This window comes from Artemia franciscana, chromosome 4 (assembly GCF_032884065.1).
Source record: "Artemia franciscana chromosome 4, ASM3288406v1, whole genome shotgun sequence".
Lineage (NCBI taxonomy): Eukaryota > Metazoa > Arthropoda > Branchiopoda > Anostraca > Artemiidae > Artemia > Artemia franciscana.
This window is the reverse complement of record NC_088866.1, coordinates 54,478,956-54,500,346: the sequence shown is the minus strand read 5'-3', so window position 1 is coordinate 54,500,346 and position 21,391 is coordinate 54,478,956. Positions and strand designations below refer to the sequence as shown.

Sequence of the window (21,391 nt, the reverse complement as noted above, 5' to 3'; positions counted from 1 at the left end):
GCCTGGAAATTTTTTCATTACAGAAATTGGCAATTGGCCGACATTACGTAATGGTCGAAAACTGGAAAACACCTATCATGATTCGTCAACCGCCAAGGAACGCCCGAAAACACCTGATTCAACCAGAAAGCTATCACCCACATAACACCTCAAAAAACGCCATCTACCATACTACAATCATTTTCATCTTCTGACGGGACTAGGTAAGATAGAGAAGGCATAACATCCAGCCAAAATACAATCACAGCATACCCGCGAAGGCACCATAGATGGTAACGAAATACAACATGAAGACCCGATATCAACAACATCAGACCCAAATGAAGATTTAAATCAGAAAATTCTAATCCTATAAACTTTGGAAACAACCACAAAGTAAGATTTTAAATACTACCTCAGTCAAATAAATTAAAGACAATACGAATAACGCTTAAAATGCAGAAGGGAGCGGGAAAGGAACGGAAGAACCGTAGTACCAGGTGTACTTTTGTACTTAAACTCCTAGGGGATAGGTATTCCTAGTCCTGCACTTCCCATTTTGTGAAAGCGTAATAAAAAGACAGACTGTACGGTTGATAAATTTTCAAGAAACAAAAAAAAAATCTTAAGGGTGATAAATTAAATAATGACATTATATTAGTTCAATCAGTGAATAGGGCAAGGACACGAGAATTGTGATCGGTGTGTAACATTCCAAAAAAATAAATAGTGAACAATTAAAAAGTGCCAAGTAGTGAATAGTTGAAACTTAATAAAAGTGCAAGTGGAAATTCTTTTTATGTAACGTTGTATATTTTACACTTTATTGTAAGAATACCTGGGATCAATTGAAAACTAAATAAATACAAAAAATCTTTTTTGTGAAACCAGGTATTCACGTATAAACCTTATTCATGTCAAGTGCTGTATTAATGTAATTAAAGTGTAAGGTGTAGGTTAATTAAAGGTGTAGGAATTTATACGTTTTCTTTAAATAATCATTTCTGACGTGAAAGAATTAAAATAAAAATATTTTGACAATAAGAAACTGTAAGAAAGATAAAACTTAAGAACAGGGAATGTTCTGATTGACGAGGGCGTCAATCTACAGCGGGATAGGGGATATGTAACATATGGACCAGCAAACCCCCTCCCCCTTACAGAACTCAAAACCAAATCTCTCATTCATTTACTTTAGAAAGTTTTAAAATAAGAATCTCTTATACACATAAAGATTTTAAAGTGCAAGTTAATTATCTCATAGGATTTGTGCTTTTTTAGTACAAGTTTTATAACAGGCGAAAAATGATACTTTTTACCTTTGGTACAAATCTTCCTTCAAGCAAAAAATGATACTTTTTTTGACTACCAAAATTAGATTCAAACTTTTGAATAAAGCCAATTAGAAACCAGATTTCTACTTCTGGTCTGGTCAACAAACTGAAGGTGAAAACCCTCGTTATAATAAATCTTTGCAAGGAGGTTAAGCCATATGTTGTATAATCAAAAAAAAGAGTTGTGTTGCAACATTTCTGAGGTCAGTCTACCCAGAGCTTAATTTAGAAATCCGGGTTGATTCGGGATATATAAGGTGGACTAAAAGTTAAGAGTGTAATTCAGTTTTTTGGTAGTCACTCTTTGATGCACTTTATACTACTATTATTGGAGCCATTTTACCTGAAGTTGTGTATGAAGTAAGAAAATAAAATTATTGTCAATAATTGTGTTTGTCTTTGAGTCAAGGTACAGGTACAGTTCCTATTGTCTACTGGTTCGTTCCCAAGGGAATCTGCCCATCTCGGCAAACCTAAACGTCATGATAATGAATTTATCTCCAAGATTATAGAGGCTGGTCAATAGAACCCTCCCAATTTATATCCATTAACTATAAAGCTCCCATACCACAAACAACTTAAACTATATAAGAAATCAAGTAAACTTTATGAGCAATCAGTAAACTACAAGAAATGGAACAAACTTTATAAGAAACCCCCCGCCCCGTAACAACTTCAAATTTTGATCTAACCAACCCACATAATTCTTCTGGTGATTCTGAGTACTCAAGTATTATTTTCGGACTGTTAAATGATGATTGTGTAGTTGCACTGAAGAATGAGAGTTTTACTTATGTCTATAATTTGGGTAGTACATCTAACTTAGACCATGTTTCTCATACATCATCTGTAACTATTGCCAAAGTTGTTGTTAGTAATTCCAATTTTATGTCAGATCACTTCCCTTTGTCTTTTAGTGCTCTGATTGGTGATTGTGGCCCTTCTTCTAACTGGCTTCGAAAAAATCTATCTGTATTTTATGCTAATGATTGGGATAGGGCATCTCTAGATTTTTTCCAGAATGTGTGTAATGATTTCCTCACAAAAATTTGTGTCCATTTTGATTTGTTGATGCAGAGTTCAAGGAAGAATATGTATGATTTTTGAGTTAGACTGAATATTTATTGTAGTGAACTTACTCATGCCCTAGCTCGTGCAGAAAAATTGGCAGTACCTATTAGGTGAATAAAAGTTGGAACTGAAGAGCCTGGCTGGTCAACTAATGATAATTTACAAAATGCTTGCTTTTCTGCTAAGTTTTGGCATTCAGTTTGGATTGAAGCAGATAAACCACACAATGGGTGGCTGCAAAAACTGTATTATACTAAACGCCAGTTGGCAAAGTACCTTTCTCTTTATTGGAGCTCAATTATTTTGTCTTGTTTGGAAGAAGTTTGGTCTTGGCCAAATAAGTTGTGGTCCAGTCTTGTAAAAGATATGCCAAGTCAAATACCATCTTGTATACCACTTTCCTCATGGGCTGAGTATTATAAAAGGAGAATTTTCTGTTCCAATTCCATATCTGCAAAATAGTTTCAAAGTGAAACTCCAATATTTTTTGTGCATGCTTCTAGTCCTTGACTGATTATTTCCAAGAGCTGGATTATTTCTAATAATCAGTTAATAACCAATTGCAATTAGTAAACTGAAGAAGAAAAAAGTCTAGAGGATTTGATAGAATACCTGCACAGCATTTGTTGTTGTGTGGTGAACTGTTTGTGAAACCCTTAGTACTCCTTTACCAAATGATATTTAATCTGGGATTTGTCTTTGATTCTTTTTCAATTGGATGTTTTACTCCTATCCCAAAGAAGAATATACCTCCTTCTGAATGTTTGTCTTTTTGCCCAATAACAGTTGCAACTTTATTTTGTAAAATTTTTGAGAATTTGACAGATGATGAATTGAGAACTAAATGTACAGTTTAGGCCCACCATTTTGGCTTTCAGTTGCCTGGGGTGTGGTCATGCCCTTTCTGCTTTGGTATCTGCTTTAGTTGATGAAGAAAAGCACTGGGAAAGTATTGCTTTAGCTGCTCATGATAGTAGGACGTTCATTTCATTTGCTTCTCCACAAGGAGGTTCTATTTGACTTGGGTTTGACCAGTGCTGATTCCTGCATCCTCGCCCTGCTGGCTGACATGTATGAAAATCTGAAAGTGGAACTTAGGCTCCCTTTACTAGCTAACGAGTTTACTACTAGTCTTTTATGTGATTTTGCTTTTTCTTCACGTGGAAATTCCCTTCTCTTAGTAAAGAAAAGGGTAAGACAAGGTGCTATTTTGTCACTGACAGTATTTAATAACAGTATTTTTAAGGTCACAATCAAAGTCACTTATGACTTATATTCTGTTTGGTATTGATTTGTCTTTGATTTGACATGGACTAGAAGCTAATTTTATTAAGTTGCAACAAAAGTATGCCCATATTGGACTCCATTTTAATGCTGAAAAGTCTGAAGTGCTGCTTTTTAACTCAAAATCAGATGCTGCTCAGAGCATCATACTTGGTGGTTCTATTGTTGATTTTGTGGATGATATTGTGTATCTGCACCTCCCTATTGGACAATCAATGTTAGAGACATGGTGGTTCCTGCTCTCTCATTTTCAGAAGCGATCTTTTTTTATGCATAGCTGTATAGTGGCAAATAAGTGGAAGTTTGATTGTTGTCTTTTGGCCCAGGTGTACAATGCTATGATTTTTCCTCATTATCTTTATCTCAGTCCCTTTTTGTGGATTTTTACATTTTGCTACAGATAAACTGAAATTACACTCAAATAATCAATGTAATACAAGTTTGCAAAGTTTCTGCTGCGTTTATCACTGTAGACAAGGAAACAAGGAATAGGTATGTTACGCGCCAGTATGGTGTTACTAAACCTGAAGAAGCAATTCTGTCGCAAATTGACCAATATAAATCATCAGTCAAGACCCACCCATGGGCCAATGTTTTACAGCAGTAGTTGGCATCTGTTTTGTTTGTGTCAGATGAATTAGTGTCTTGTGCTTCTTTTTTTTTGTGCTCAATTTATTTCTCCATTGATGGGTACTAAATACATTCATTTATTCATTTGTGACATAGAACACATTATGGCTTCAAAGCTATCATATGACGACACTATAAAGACATTGGCTTTGATAAAAGCATTTAAAGTTAAATTTTAATCTACAGGATAAAATTGATTGTATTTATTTTAAATGTTATCAGCAATAAAATATTGTTATGATGAATCTTAAAGTTTTTCTTAAAGCTCTTCACCCATAAGGGTTTGCATAAATAAAATAATATGCTACTGTTAGTAAAACAACTAAATACATATTCAATAAATAACTATATTCTTCAAAGAAGTAAAATAGCCATAACCTGATACCTATAATTGGTTTGTCAACTCGTGGCACCAAATGTAATTCTTGGCCTGGGTTGACAGGTTTATATCTGTCCCTATACTATGGATAATTAGATGACTGCCTAAGCAAATATAAATTAAAATGGATACTCAAGTCATAATTAAAATGATTGCCACAAACAAGTGTAGGTGTGTCACCATTTAAACCCATGTAGACCTTAAATGTAAAGATTTCAAGCCACTTTGGAAAAAGGAAAAACAAACATAGGATGGTCCTTTTTGGGATTTCTTTTTTTTGGGAGGGGGGAGGATAATGCCTTTAAAATTATGTTAGTTTCTTTTTGGTATGGAGGCTTACAATTGCAAATTTATCAGGGACAATGTGATGTATGGCCTGCTTCTGGACACCCTACCGCCCTCTCCCCTCAAATGAAAGATTTGAGGTCCTTTAGTCCAGACCATGAACCTTGGAAACCTCAAGCTTATCAGAAAAAAAATTTACTCAGATTCAGGAGGCTTGTCCCCTAACAAAAAATGGAATTTAGCCTTCTTGTGGGGGAGCCAAATTTACTTTCCATTTTTGTCTTCTGCACTGGGGTCTTGACAGTCCAAGGAGTTAAAATATTAGTTTCAAGTTTATAGGGAATAATAATGATAACATTTTCGCGGGACTAGCGGGCACCAATAGGAGCCTATTACTGCTAATTTCTGTCAACCTCCAGCCACTGGTCATCCTTCCAAGTATCTGACCACTGGCAGTGCGTTCTGAGGAATACGCTGCTGATGGTGCCAAGACTGTTATAGTGGTTATTATGTTTAGAAAAGAGTATTGAATGGTGAACCAAGTGGTAGACTTAAAAAAGGATATGTTCAAACCCAATTTTTTTCCCATTAGGTAGATAACACAGTTCTTTGACTCAATCTCATATTCACACCAATGATCATTGTTAGCTTCTTCTTAAGATGACTGATAAATTCAAATAGATTTTTCTGCTGGTTGGATTTTGTGAAAAATGTGGTACTTGCTAGTTACCCAAAACATGCTCAAGAGGTTTGCTTTGTTTGATCTGAATAAACCTATTTTTTCTCTTGTACTCGGCTATAATTAGCTTAGGTACTTTCTTGTTAGCTAGTACACACTTAAAAATTGAAGTTAGGTTAATCATAATGAAATATACCAAAATATGATGAAATTGTAATAGTTTAGTAACAAAACTATGGAAACTAACGGCCTGTTTTCCATAATTCTTTGTTGTAGTTCCCATAATTCTGTTACTAAAGTATTTATATTTTCATCATATTTGGGTATATTTTAATATGATTGCCCTTGGTTCACTTCTTGGGCGTGTTCTGTATAATTAATATGTACCAAAACAGCATATATATCCCTATTAAAACACAAACGGTTTTCTTTTTTGGTTTTCCCTGTAAACTTACGGAGACATTGTTACGTCAGAATTGCTGCATCATTCTGACTCCACATAGAAACAACGTCAGCCAATCAGCTTTAGATTCTTAAACAAAACTCCAAAATCCCACAACATAAAACGCGAAGTTTAGAGTTGTAAAAAGACAAATCTTGAATGCAGCGCTAAATTGGTTAGACACAAGTCAGCTTTTTAGTTTTTTATTGAAATGGTAAGTGTTTTCCCCATTTACACACTATCTGCAATTAACCGATCTGATTTGGCTTATTTCAGGTTTATTTATTAACAATATTTATTTTAGGCTAGGAGGCACCTAGCTTTGTTTAGGCTAGCTATATAGACTCAGGAAATGGATATAATTTTCAAAATCTAGACTCAGGAAATGGATATAATTTTCAAAATCTATTGATTCTTGGAAAGTTTGTTATTTTGTTTGTTGTCTTATGAATACTTTTTAGTTTAACTAGAGAGTCGATATCAAACCCCTCCCCTCAGTTTTTTTTTCAAGTAGCCAGTTTATAATAACTTATCATTTAACCATTTCCTAAATATGAAAATTTCCAACTAAAATTTTATTTAGCCTATAGGTTACATTTTTCTTTGTATTCAAGTAAGAACCTATCAAGGGAAGGATATCCTCATGGACAGCTAGGTTAGATAATGTAAAGGTGTATACTAAGTGTAATTTTATGCTTCAGAAATAGTTTAACTAAAGACAATAAAGACGGCATGGGTCAGACTATAGAAAAAAAAAAAAGTATTTCTATCTCACATTGTTCATAGCGAGTTGTCATATCATGACTAACTCCAAATTTCAGAAATTTGGTGCATGTGCCATATATTTTTGTAATTCTTGCTATTGAAATTTTAGCCTCTTAAATTTCCCCTCTGGCTGGCACAGTGAAGGTTCACTTTCACTGTTGTGCACTTCAAATGGTGTCTATTTTTAGTTCCCAACCAACCTTAAACAACTTTGGTCCTCATATTATTCTCAAAATGTTTCAAGACTGCCAAGAAAAACTTCCGAGCCAATTTTTGAAATTTCAGGACTTAATAAATACCAGTTGCAGGCTAGGACCAAAAAGGCAGATGCTTATGAAATATAACCAAGGAAATGATCTTGACAAATAAAAACTAAAGTGTAGCTCATGATTGTAGAGCTTCAATAATATAGTGGGAAAGGTCCAGAAAGGGGATTTTCAAGACAAGGACCTGAGTGGAAGTGACTAGAACTGAATATTGTATTTTCGGTTAAATGTGTGTATGCTAAGTTGACATTTATTAGACCAATTTTCTATGATTATCGTAATTCAATGTTCTATGGTCATCCTGCTACAAGATTACAACTTTTTTTTTTTTTTTTTATTTTATTTATTTTTTTTTTTTAAAGCATAGAGTTTAATTGGTAATAAATTTTCTTTGGAGAATCAGGACTAAAGAGAAATATAAATACTGTTCCGTTTTATGTGAGAGATTCTAATAATCAATTCACTTGAGTTTTTTTTCTTATTAATAAAACTTGAAATTGCTGCTTGTAATGTATCCTTAAACCTGCAAATTATGATTTATCTAGACTTACATTCTACCTAGGCTGCATTAAAGCTTTTAAAGCACCAACGTAGCTGTTCTAGCGTTAAGTTGCTTTGGCTTTTTATAATTTTTTCAGAATAAGTTGCAGAGTGGAGGATAGCATATATCCTGCTCATATACGTTTTTGTTTCAGGCTTCTCAATTTACTGATGTGCAAATGGAAGATTTGAGAGCATCATTTGCCCTTTTTGATCAGGATGGAGATGGTCACATTACCACCTCAGAATTAACAGCAGTCATGAAGTGTCTTGGACAAAACCCTACAGATGCTGAAATCTTAGCCATAATAAAAGAAGTAGATGCTGATGGTGAGAAGTTTTTTTTTTTTTTTCTCAATCTTCTCCTTTTCCGCAAATTCTTTGCTGTGTTGGCCTCAGGTGGCTTTGTACTGCAGTAAGTTGTTAGTAGTACTAGTATTGTGATTTTGTTTAGTGGTGATTCTGTTTTCAAGATGGGTTTTCTAATTTCTTCTGAAAGATGTCTTTGAAAGACTTGTAATTCATGAATCTTTGTTAAGATCTATAGCAAACAATTTGAAAGCCCTGTTGTATTCTTGGGTCTTTTAGACGTTGAGGACAAGGAGAAAAATTTCTACCAGTCAAACACAGTGGTTAGGAAGTAACATGGAAATTGCATGGGAAAGGAGTTTTTAAAAAAAAACTGCAGGATGGGCTAATCACTTATGTTTTTATCGATGGTTTGTGCAATAGCCTCGCATTCTCTGCTGTCACGGCTGTCTCCCTGCTTTTCTTAAACTCATTAAAATTTGATTTGATATATCATGGGTGCTTACAATTCATGGTAAATGCCAAAACCAAACTAAAGCGATATATACATAGGTTGTTTTTGAAGCTGTGAGGAATTCAAAACTAAAACGATAGTTATTTATGTTATATTATTCTCTTTTTAAAAGTATTTTAAGAATAGTGATACATCCTGTCTGGCTGTAATGACAACGCAGTCTGACAGTTACTTTTTGGATTTGTTTGTAGACAGAAGAGACTCATTTGTATATTTTAAAGGGATTCACATGATCCAATAAAAAGTAAAACAATGTAGTAGAAAACTAGATAGCATCTTTCCAGATAGTAATGGCAATCTATTATACATTTTTCACTTTTTTTTTAAATTTAATTTTTTCTTTTTTTTAGAACAGTGATTCAGGGTAGTAAGCTTACATGAGCACGACAACATAGGTAAACATGATCAAAAGGCAGGTAAAAGAGCATAAATAATAAAATAAGACTATTTTGAGTGCTCTGAGGACAGGCTTGTAAGCATGAGCTATGACTTGTGAAGTACAGAGATAGTGCGTTGCACCGCTCAAGTATTTTTCGCAAGCAGGTTTAGAGGGACGACCAACGACTTTTACAAGTACATCATGTAAACAGATGGATGAAGTGGCAAGCAACTACATGTAGCAAGTAAACTTTGCCACAATTTTGTCACGCCCCATCATTGAATTTGTGGTGCCAGAACAGAACCCAGTCTAGTTTTGCAAATGGGCAACTCCTTGGGTACACCCATGTCCGTCGTCTCATCTGTTATTATAGAAAATGGTGTTTTATCTAATTTGTTCAACAATCTTTTCTTAAGAAAGACGGTGAATTCTTAGTGACTCAAAAACTAAGTTCGTCTAAACGCAAGTGGAAGCTTTCTTGAGCCAGAGACAGTGTTCCTTGCTATCTAATGTCAAATGGACGGTTATGTCTGGATTTTTTTTTTTTTTTTTTAAGATCAAAATTTCTAAGTAAAAACTTTGGGTTTTTCCTACGAGAATGACCTATTTCTTAGCAACTTTTTTTTTTAGTCTTAATAATCGTAACAAGTGTTTTGGATGTCAAAAGCAGTTTTCAACCATTCGTGAAAGCGAGAAAATAAAGACTTTTGACGTATTTTGAAAAACTACAAGCCTTTGACATTCTTACAGACCAAGGTAGACATCCTCCTGGATTACTGATTAATAAAATTGATCAATCATGTTGAGTTGACACCAAAACGTCACGTAACAAGGGTTTTGTAAAATCCCAATAGGACAACATATTTGTTACATAGAACAGAAAGCTATAAAAGAAACTATTTTTAGGAAACGGTACTATCGAGTTTTCTGAATTTGTGATTGCGATGGCTAAGAGTGTCAACGACATTGATGCTGAAAAAGAAATAAAAGAGGCCTTCGACGCCTTTGACAAAGACGGCAACGGACATATTAATGTAGAAGAACTTCGATACGTTTCGGTAAATTTGGGCGAAACATTCTCTGATGAAGATATAGCCGAGATGCTTAAACAAGCTGATTTCGATGGTGATGGTGTTGTAAACTATAAAGGTATTTTTTTATGCTTGGATATTTTTCTAAAACTTTTAGATGGATGCAAAAATTCAGCTTGTAAACTTTTATTTTAATGCACTTAAAAATCTCACTTTAATTTGAAGCTAGAATTTTTCATTAAGCGGTGGTCTTATGCTTGTGTAGCCAGAATGTCATGTCTAGACATGTGTCTGCCCAGAAATCTAAGTCTTGACACCTACCATTCACAAGTAAAATTTAGTATTTCGCTTAAAAAACGGCAGCTTTTCCTGGCAACAATACGGTATTCATAATATTACAGGACCTAAATACCCAGGCTAGTACAAAATGGGGAAATATAGTATCCTAGTTTGCACTGATTTTGTGCTAGGACAGAAACTAGTAATGGCATTAGACTACTACAATTTGGTAGGTGGGATAATCTGGGTAGTTATAAACAACCTGATGTTTAGTCCCAATGCAGTCCATGAGTTAAAATAGTGCTTGTATTAAGTCTCATTCTAACTTATTTTTTACTTTCTTCAAAGTTTTTTTTTGTCATTCCTCAACTTAATTATGACATGGAAGGAATTATTCTTTGATAAAACAAGAAAAATTTGCCTACTTGTTATTTGTCAAGTAAAGTTAAGACCATTCCTTAATAAAAACAAAGCGAGTGAAGAAATTCACTGAAACGGGGATTTCGTAATAAAACAGGCTATTAGGGAGGATAACTGCCAACAGAGTAGTTGATGTGTTGATAGACTTCAGGAGGACAATTTGAGATGAATTATTCTCTTAAGGAGAAAAACTGGATGAATTTCGAGCAATATTAGCTTGTTAGAAGAGACAATGATTTTTTGCAAGAGGTCTCTGAGTGATAGATCGTAAAAGAGCAAGAAGGGAAAAGGAAGTAGGGAAAGCATTAAAGTATGATTTTAGGTTTCACTAAATGGATGCCATAAATTAGATCAATCAAGATCTGGAAAACGCAACCAGACTGCTTAATTAATTTTACGCTTCTGAACAGGCATGACTGAAGCATTGTGAACATCGTGAGGCCGACGATTGCTGCCCATTCTAACCATGAGTCCCCAGTATCGGCACTGACTGCTTATGAGTTTATCAATAACGAGTGGCTGTTTAGTCTTCTCTCTAATTTCGTCCCTCCAGTAGATTCTGAGAAACCGTCGAAGACAATTATTTTCAAAACTTTGGATCCTTTCCTCTAGCTGTTTTGTCAGCGCCCAGCTTATGGAACCATACGTTAGTACTGATAGGACATTGCTATTGAAGAGGCTCAGTATTAGCTTCAAACAGAAAGTGGCACTTCTCCAAACGTTTCTTAACATATCAATGGCGCTTCCTGCGTACGTTATACATGTGGCAATTTCATGCTCAGGGCTTCCATCAGTGCTCACTAGACTCCCAAGATATCTAAAAATATCTGTCTCTTCAATTTTCCTTGCTTTAACTGTCAGGGGGTTAGGAGGTAGTCTATTCACATTGCGTATGATATTTGTCTTTTGCGTGCTTATTGTTAAACCTACTCTTTCACCTAATTTCAAGAGCTCATTTATGTTGTATTGAAGCTCCTCTCTTCAGTGAGAAAGAAGCGTTATATTGTCTGCGAAATCTGCATCAAATAAAGTGCGATTTTTGTTCAACTGAATGCCACTTCTCAGGCACGTACACAGGAATTTTTTCGGGGGGGGGGCAAAACCTTCGAAACAGCAGATATAAAGTAGCACTTTTTTATTTAGTAATGCAAAAAGCACGTATATCGGAAAATACAGATTAACTTTAATCTGTAGTATTGTAGCGGATGGGGGGGGGGAGAAGACTGAAGCCTCAAAAGTTTGTTTTAGGCTCAGGTTATGTTCTATTGCAAAAACGTAGATTTTAATGAAAAATGATAGTTTCCAAAATTGATCCTGCAAAGATTTTATCCTGAAAAGGGGGGGATAAACGCCCTAATATCAAGGATAATTCTATTTTGCTGTGGACAGCAAACTCTCTTTACAAAAAAAAAGTTTACGTAGTACTGTCTCTATATCATATATACTAATCGCCTCTGTACTTATGTCTAATTGGAAAAGGGGTCGACCATCTGGGGGGTCTGCAGGAAGGGCAAAATTTAATATTCCGTGGAAATGCTCTTTCCATCTATTATCGATTTCTTCTTTGCGCGTTAGCAGTCGTCCTGATTTACTCTCAATCGCAGTAGCAGGCTTTTTGAAATCTTCTGTGATCTCTTTCGTTATGCGATAAACTGCCCTATTATCATCTTTACTAGCAGCAGCTTCGGCTTCAGTAGCTTTGGTCTCGAGGAAGCAACGTCCATCTGCTCTCCTTTGGGCTTTTTGTGCTTTTTCCTTAGATAGTCCTTATATTCAGAGGTGGTACTGAGGTCGCAGGAGTCTAGTTGAATTTTCATCTCTTTCCTCACTGACATGAGTTTCCAAGAAGAATCACTTATCCACTGTTCCCTCTTCTTTTTAGGGAAACCAAGAGTCTCTTTAGCTACAATTTGCACATTTTCCACGATCTGGGTCTATGTTTCACAAACAGACTCTGTCGTCTCCTCACAAACAAGGCTAGGAAACTTATTGGTGAGGAATAGACAGTAGTTTTGACGAATGTCTTTGTCTTTTGTCTTCTGCAAATCAAATGTTCGAAGAGTTCTTTTGCACTTCACAATAGTCTTTATCTTCAGCTTGAAACGGGCGATTACTAGCTGGTGATCAAAGAACAATTCAGCACCACGATTGGAATGTACATCTTTGAAACATCTGTGTCGCTTCCTGATCAAGAGGCTGTCAATTTTGCTTCTTGTCACTCCATCAGGGGAAGTACAAGTATACTTGTGGACTTCCCGGTGGGGAAACAACGAGCCATCAACAATTAGGCCACGGTCAACACACATATATCAATCACACACCATTATCATTAATGGCGCCAAAACCATTTTATCACTTCAGGTGCATATCTATGGCTATTACCAACTTTAGCATTCAAATCACTACATATATTTAAAATCTCGTGCTCTGCTACATAGTTGACTAGATCGTTAAGGTTGTAATAGAAACAATCTTTCTTGGAATTATTGGCTTCATTTGTCGGAGCAGATGCTACAATCATTGTCAGCTTTGACTGCAAGCATGCAAAACGGACTTCCATCATCTTTTCGTTTTTGGGGACGAACTCAAGCATTGACTTGGTTGCAACTTAAACGTCTTGGCCGCAACTATCTTGGGACTAGAGACGTGCTGTTAACCCCCTAAGATTTGTTAATCTCCGTGATTGGATTAGCCCTAAATAGAAGAAAATGAAATCTATATAAATGTTCAAATAGAACATTTTCGAAATATCTGCAATGTCAAAATGTATTTAAATATATATTCTCTTCATTTTTGAAGATATTTCTAAACATTTTTCTTTCTCTTGGCTTAAACCTGGAACACATGTCGGTTAAAAAGACAACTTTTGTTGGTGTCTGAATGAACCATGATCTATACGCAAAAGCTTGTTGTGTATATTTAAAATGACATCTAGGAACATTGTATGTGCCCTAGACACAACTCACAGCTGTTGACTGCGTGGCAAAACACAGCCAAGCATATATATATATATATATATATATATATATATATATATATATATATATATATATATATATATATATATATATATATATTTATATATATATATATATATATATATATATATATATATATATATATATATTATATATATATATTATATATATATATATATATATATATATATATATATATATATATATACTCCTTCTATACAAAGTTTTGGTTTGAAAAAAAATACATCATGCCCTCATCGCTCTTTAATTAGGTACTGTTAGGATAATTTTTCACCAATGTTACTGCTCCTTACTTAGGAATTCTTAAAATTTAGCTTCGCGCCCCCCCAGACCCCCCCGCGCGCGTAAGTCGTTACGCGCCATATTAGTTACGTGCCATTGTAGTTGTGTCCCTGTATCCCACCTCTGAATAGTGATAGATATAAATATATGTTTTTAAATACGTAAAACATGCGAATATACAACATTCTTCGCTGTCCCATTGTCTGTGCATATAAATAGATTGTCAGGTTTACTGACTCTTGAACATGCAACATCTAATTGTCCATGGGAAAAACAATCCGTATTCAGATCTATACCTCATTATTCTAATGATGTGTGCCTGTGTCCCGGTCGTCATTTATATTCCCTGTGTCCCTGTCGTCATTTGTGTCCCGGTGTCCCAGTTTAAAATTTCTCTTTGAGTGTCCCGGTGATCAGTTATATTCCCTGTGTCCCGGTAGTCATTTGTGTCCCGGTGTCCCGGTCTGTAATTTCTATTCGAACAATCCCTGTGTCCCGGTCGTCATTTATATATCCCGCCTGTGCCCCCGGCGTCCCCGTTGTAGTTGTTTCCCTGTGTCCCGGTCGTCATTTATATTCCCTGTGTCCCGGTCGTGATTTGTGTCCGGGCGTCCCAGTCTGTAATTTCTCTTTGAGGTTCCCGGTCGTCATTTATATTCCCTCTGTCTCGGTCGTCATTTGTGTCCCGGTCTGTAATTTCTCTTTGAGTCTTTTTTCTTTTTAGTTTTTTTTAGTTTTTTACCTTTTTTCTTTTTTCAGTTTTCTTTTTCTTGACCTTATCCAAGTCAAAATCCCAAACCCAATCATCATCGCTATCATTTTCAGTTTTGATATATTTTGACTCTCGCTGTCCAGGTGGATTTTCATCTAACTGCACGGTTTTGCGTTCTTTTGATTCCTCGGCACGCTTTCTTTTCTTACTTTATCAGCAGCAAATTTTTTGGCATAGACTCTTTGAGCAGCTTCCTCGGCTGTTGCCATTGTAGGTTCTTCAGTCATTTTACAATTAAACATTTTTCCGTGAACAAATGTCTTAAATACCTTTAATGACGTCACCGTCAAAGCAAAAATGACGACAACTAACTTCATGACGTCAGTCAACACAGAAACATGACGTCACCTGACAGACAGACAGACACACAGACAGCCAACTATTTTTATATATATACTAGCTGTTGGGGTGGCGCTTCGCGCCACCCCAACACATAGTTGGTGGGGCGCTTCGCGCCCCCCCAAGCCCCCCCGCGCGCGTAAGTCGTTACGCGCCATATTAGTTACGCGCCATTGTAGTTGTGTCCCTGTGTCCCACCTGTGAATAGAGATAGATATAAATATATGTTTTTAACTACGTAAAACATGCGAATATACACCATTCTTCGCTGTCCCATTGTCTGTGCATATAAATAGATTGTCAGGTTTACTGACTCTTGAACATGCAACATATTATTGTCCATGGGAAAAACAATCCGTATTCAGATCTATACCTCATTATTCTAATGATGTGTCCATGTGTCCCGGTCGTCATTTATATTCCCTGTGTCCCGGTCGTCATTTGTGTCCCGGTGTCCCAGTTTGTAATTTCTCTTTGAGTGTCCCGGTCGTCATTTATATTCCCTGTGTCCGGGTGTCCCGGTCGTCATTTGTGTCCCGGTGTCCCGGTCTGTAATTTCTATTCGAACAATCCCTGTGTCCCGGTCGTCATTTATATATCCCGCCTGTGCCCCCGGCGTCCCCGTTGTAGTTGTGTCCCTGTGTCCCGGTCGTCATTTGTATTCCCTGTGTCCCGGTCGTGATTTGTGTCCGGGTGTCCCAGTCTGTAATTTCTCTTTGAGGTTCCCGGTCGTCACTTATATTCCCTCTGTCTCGGTCGTCATTTGTGTCCCGGTCTGTAATTGACGACAACTAATTTCATGACGTCAGTCAACACAGAAACATGACGTCACCTGATCCACAGACAGACAGACAACTTATTTATATATATATATATATATATATATATATATATATATATATATATATATATATATATATATATATATATATATATATATATATATAATGTGCTAGTGTGTATTTTTGTAAATATAAAGATATCGCTGAAAAAGCTATCCAAAAAAAAAAGGGAAGTAAACGTGAAAAATGATTCCCAGTTTACTATATTGATGGTAGGCTACAGTCAAGGAAAGTATATAGATGCTAATTTTAAAACTGTCTGTTCTGTCTTCTCTGAAGACATTTTATAAACATTCAATACATATAAACATTAATTTTGCGAGTCTCAACTTCGGTTGACCGTCTTTGAGAGGATCACTTGCAAGTACACTTGGCAACTTTTCCCTTGTGCTTGTCAAGTAAGTAGTACTTCAACTACTTGACCTTTGAGTTGTTTTAGCTTCTTCAAGTGTTTTTGATACCGGGGTAGATAACATCAAGGGGAAAGCACAAGGCTGCGAAATTCATGAAATGGTACACCTTTTGAGCTGATGTTGACGTTTTCCCGGTAGTTATGCTAGAACCTTTTTAAGGACTACCCTTTTTTGAAGTTTAAAACAAAATTCCGCTAATTGAAAAAACAGAATTCACAGTTTGTAATGCTATCGGCTTCATCATTACTAAGTATTAAGTTTTCCGGAATAAAACAAGAGAACCAAAATAATTTTTCTGTGATTTCTGGGAAATTGGGCGTCGCCTTTCAGTTTCCTGTGGTTTAGTGGAGCGGCTTAACCATGCTCTTAGATATGGTGATCGATTGAGGTATGGAGTCCTTTTTTTTTTTTTTTTTTTATAAGCAGTGGAAACAATGATTAAAAGTTGTGGAATTGTTTTCCCTACTTTCTATACTAGTGTCAACCTCTTTCGAAACAAATTTCATATTGGAGTTTCCTTGTTGGTTTGGGGTGGGGGTTGGGCAGTGACATGTCGGTTTTGCGTATATTTTTTCGAATTATTGTTTTGCTGGGTCTATACTGGGTAAGGTTCGTCTTTGGCGGTTTACATTTAGACGTAAAAAAAAAGGTGAGATGTACAGTATTCAGAGAATTTACTAATGACAATTTCAAGAATAGTGATGAGGTTCAAAAGACCACTTTGCAGACCTTAATTGATATATGCATTATGAAAAACAACTGTAGTGGCCTGGAGTTGTCTTTGGGAGGGATACAGACCACATTTCCAGAATAGTTCAATAGCTTAACAGAGTTGCCAACTAGAGTGTCTGAAAGGTTGAATGAAAGGCTTAGACTTGTATGTGGTGCTAAAATATGCGTTGAAAATCGCGTGGCTGTACTCAAGAAGCAGCCAAAACAGAAGGTTTGAGCGGGGGGGGGAAGTCTTTTCGTGTGGAAAGCTTATTTCTAAAAATGTCGTTCTAGTCAATGCCTAAAAAGGAATTCAAACTTATATTTTAATGAAAACATGTAAAATTATGTCTGTCTCCTAGGGGTAAAAAATAGGAACTTGTTTTTAGTGTGTAGCTGTTCCATCTCTTTTTTTAGAAGATCTTTCTGTATATTTCTTCTGACATGTTTTATAACCATGGGAAGGCCAGGGCCCCGTGGACCTTTCAAGCGGCGCCTCTCGCTGTTTCCTTTGAGTTATACGACTGAAATGTTTTCTTTATTTATTTAATTTTCACAACTCTAGTTTGAATGCTTGTGATCCCTGTAAATGAAAAGACAAAACGAGGATGTAATAAAAACAAACACGTCATCTACAGGTACTTCTCATAATGAAAGTTCTTTCGTCGTTTTGTTTGCTTTAAGTAAAATAAAGGTACTTGTTAATTATAGCGACCACACCCAAGAAGTGAAGTTATGTTTATCCTAATGAAGTATATCAAAATACGATGAAAATATGATACTTTATTAACAAAATTACGAAAACTACATGAGAAAATTGAAAGCAGGCCGCCCAGAACGCATTGTATTAAAGAGCTAACCCTCTTTAAAAAATATATGTATAGTAGTTTATTTTACTGACGCTAGGCTAAATTTCCTTCGAAAGTAGACAGAAAAATCTGTTTACTCAGATCAGTACTTGAGTATTCTCAAGTGACACTGTCCTAATATTGGTGTGGTTGCTATAATTAACAAGTACCATAAAAAACAAATTTTGTCAACTGAAAGTAAGGAGCAAGATCAAAACTCAAAGTGAACAGAAATTATTCCCTATATGAAGATGTTTCCCCCTCCTTAATACCTTTCACTTCACGTTAAAGTTTTTAACACTTTAAAAAAAGATTCCTATTCTAATTAAACGGACCTTGTGTTTCAGGAATCGTTCTTAGAAATTGGGACAAACAGTCAAACTTTAGTGTAAAGAGCAAGGTATTCAATGGAGGGCAACCCTTTTGTATACAGAATAATTTCTGTTCGTGTTGAGTTTTAATGCTTTTTCTTACTTTTAGTTGAAAAAAAACTAGCTATTTTTAAATTTTTATTATTTTTCAGATAGTGCTGATTAATTAGGCTCACCTTCCCCATGAAATATTCCTTCCCCTCACAGGAAACCCCTCCTTGGAAAGTTCTTCTCGCTTAAAATGCACTTTCTCCCTAAAGTTTCTTCCAGAGAATTCCATCCTCGCTGAAAATTCTCCTTAGCATACTTTTATTTGAAAAAGACTTAAGTTCAAATCGTTATTCTGATCACTCAAGAATTCTTCCCTTCCATGGGAATTATTTCCTGGAAATCCAAACAACGGAGAAAATTTTCTCTCCGACAATTCCCCTGGAACATATCCCCATGCAAAAGCAAATGGGCAAAGACAAAGTAAGACAAATAAAGAGAATTTTCCATAGAAATTCAATAGAACCTCCCCAATGTAATATATTCCCTGGAAAATTCACTACGGAAATTTTTCTCCACACAGAATAAATTCTCGTTGGAAAACTCATCCCGAGCACAAAATCCTCCTCCATATAAAAAACATCTGCATACTTCCCAATAACACATAATATACGTAAGCAATAGGCAAATTTTAATAACTTAAAGATCTATCCTCAGGTGCTGGGGGGCGCGTTATCTCCAAAGGCATTATTTTTTGGATTTTCAATATGCTATACAAAATGGCTATCTCAATATTTTGATCAGACGAATTATTGGAAAAGAGGACGTGGGAGGGGACTAGTAGCCCTCTAAATCTTTTTGGCCACTTAAAAAGGGCACTAGAACTTTTAATTTTCATTCAAATGAGCCGTCTCCCAATTTTCCAGGAGCATTGGTTCGATACAGCTATCCCTGCGGACAAAAAACAACAAAAAAGAAACAAATAAACATGCATCCGTGATCTTTCTTCTGAATAAAACTACAAAATTTTATATGTTCGCAGACAGGAGCTCCAAACCTCTACAGTAGGGTTCTCTAATATGTTGAATCAGATGGCGTGATTTTATTAGGATTCCTTGACTTTTAAAGGGTATATTTCCTCTTTTTCGGAAACTGGGCAAATATTCTTAGGCTCGTAGCTTTTTATGGGTTACACTAAGCATCAAATTTGTTTTTTAGAGTTTCGGCCACTATTGAGCCGTTTAACTCCTTACCACTGTAGAGATATCTAGACATTACGGTCATCCTCAAAATAACCTGTCACCTAGGGTCTTAGTGCGTATAAAAGCTTCTCCCATTTCCTTTGTTCAAGGGATTCATTGTGTATATCTCAGTAACTGGATCAATTTTAAATGGTGCGAACCGGTATTATTTATGATTGTGGAAACAGAAGGAAAGGGGGTGAGCCGGCAAGTGGTTGGCTACTGACCTATCTTACATGTATGACTTATGACATGACTGAGTGATGGATCTATTTTATTTTAGCAATATTACCCCCCCCCCTAAAAAGTCAATTTGTAGTACAGTTATCCATACAGTGGTAGTTATTAATTTGGTTACAGTGATATACATATATATATATATATATATATATATATATATATATATATATATATATATACATACATATATATTTATTTTAGCAATATTACCCCTTTCCCTAAAAAATCAATTTGTAATACAGTTATCAATTCAGTGGTAGTTGTTAATTTGGTTAGAGTGATAGGATATATATATATATATATATATATATATATATATATATTATATATATATATATATATATATATATATATATATAATATATATATATATATATATATATATATATATATATATATATATATATATATATTATATATATATATATATATATATACATATATATATATATATATATATATATATATATATATATATATATATACATATATATATATATATATATATATATATATATATATATATATATATATATATATATATATATATATATATATATATATATATATATATATATATCCTATCACTCTAACCAAATTGATTTTTTTAAGGGGGGGCGGATAATATTGCTAAAATAGAAATATAGAAAATAAAATAGAATATATATATATGGGGCTCTCAGCTGCGTTTGTCTATCGCTAAATACCCAATTTCAATTTTAGCAATATTACCCCCCCCCCCGCCTTAAAAAAATCAATTTGGTTACAGTGGTAGGATTTTCTGTTTTATCTTCGGTTAGAAGGGAATATGAGTTACTTATTCTCTTGGGTACAGTGCTGTCCTCCAATCAATGGTAACGCTTGTTATACTACAAATTAGACCATGCAGGTTTAAAGGAGGTCACAAGATCTCTGATAGCCATAGTACAACGATTGTGTTAGTGAGTCTAGAGGTCCAAGACACATTAAAACAAGGAAATAATAAACAGTTATTGCCAGAATTAGAGGGACTGCCTAACTCCTTGGCTCAAAATCTGGTTGAAAATGAGTGTGAAAAAGCTTAATCATGTTTTCTTGATGTTATTATAATTAATCTTTATTCAGAAATCTTTTGTAATGTTTATTTATTCTTTTACTGATAGTTTCTGGTTTTTTTTTCAGATTTCGCCAGAATGATGAAACTGAATCAGCGCCTTTCTTAAGTTGACATCTTTCAAGATCAATCATGAAAAGTGAACGGAATTAAAAGTAGCTTATTACTTCTCTTTTGGCAAGTTAAATTAATTAAACATGTTCGCTCTCTGAAGTTTTTCCTTTTTAATATTCAGGAATTCTATTTTTTAAAAGGATAAACATCCTCCCGAGCCGTCGATGGTGCATAGGGCTTCGATTCAACGCTTCTTCTTTACAGGGCAAATTGCAGAACTGTTGCCCAACCTTGCGGCAATGGAAATTGAACTCTAGTCCTTTGCCGGAAGATCTATCCGTCGTGCTATCACAGCGTAGGAATTCTATTGAGCTTTCAAGAATAGACTTGTGTTTACAGCAACTCCTATTATGTGGGAAAACATTTTATGTTCGACTTGAATGTGTAATCACAGTTTTGCCGTCTTTCACAGTACTGAGTACTGACAATTCAACTGAAGAACGTGAAACAAAACTTGTAATGTACCCCCCAACTCCACCAAAGAGGGCGTATCCGGTCCGGTTATGTCAGTCACCTATCTTGGACTTGCGCTTATTCTTTCCACCAAATTTC

At 35.3% G+C, this 21,391-nt stretch overlaps 1 protein-coding gene across 2 annotated transcripts; it reads left to right on the top strand.

Moving 5' to 3' along the window:
* Positions 1 to 230: 230 nt before the first annotated feature.
* Positions 231 to 20,938, top strand: LOC136026603 (neo-calmodulin-like). 2 transcript variants are annotated; one of them, XM_065703320.1, is made up of 4 exons: positions 231 to 375; positions 7,810 to 7,984; positions 9,763 to 10,005; positions 20,794 to 20,938. In XM_065703320.1, the coding sequence occupies exons 2-4, from the start codon at positions 7,834 to 7,836 to the stop codon at positions 20,832 to 20,834; spliced, it is 435 nt and encodes a 144-aa protein (XP_065559392.1). In that variant the 5' UTR covers positions 231 to 375; positions 7,810 to 7,833; the 3' UTR covers positions 20,835 to 20,938. The 2 variants fall into 2 exon arrangements, with proteins under 2 accessions (XP_065559392.1, XP_065559391.1); XM_065703319.1 differs by lacking the exon at positions 231 to 375 and adding an exon at positions 6,172 to 6,297.
* Positions 20,939 to 21,391: the final 453 nt, after the last annotated feature.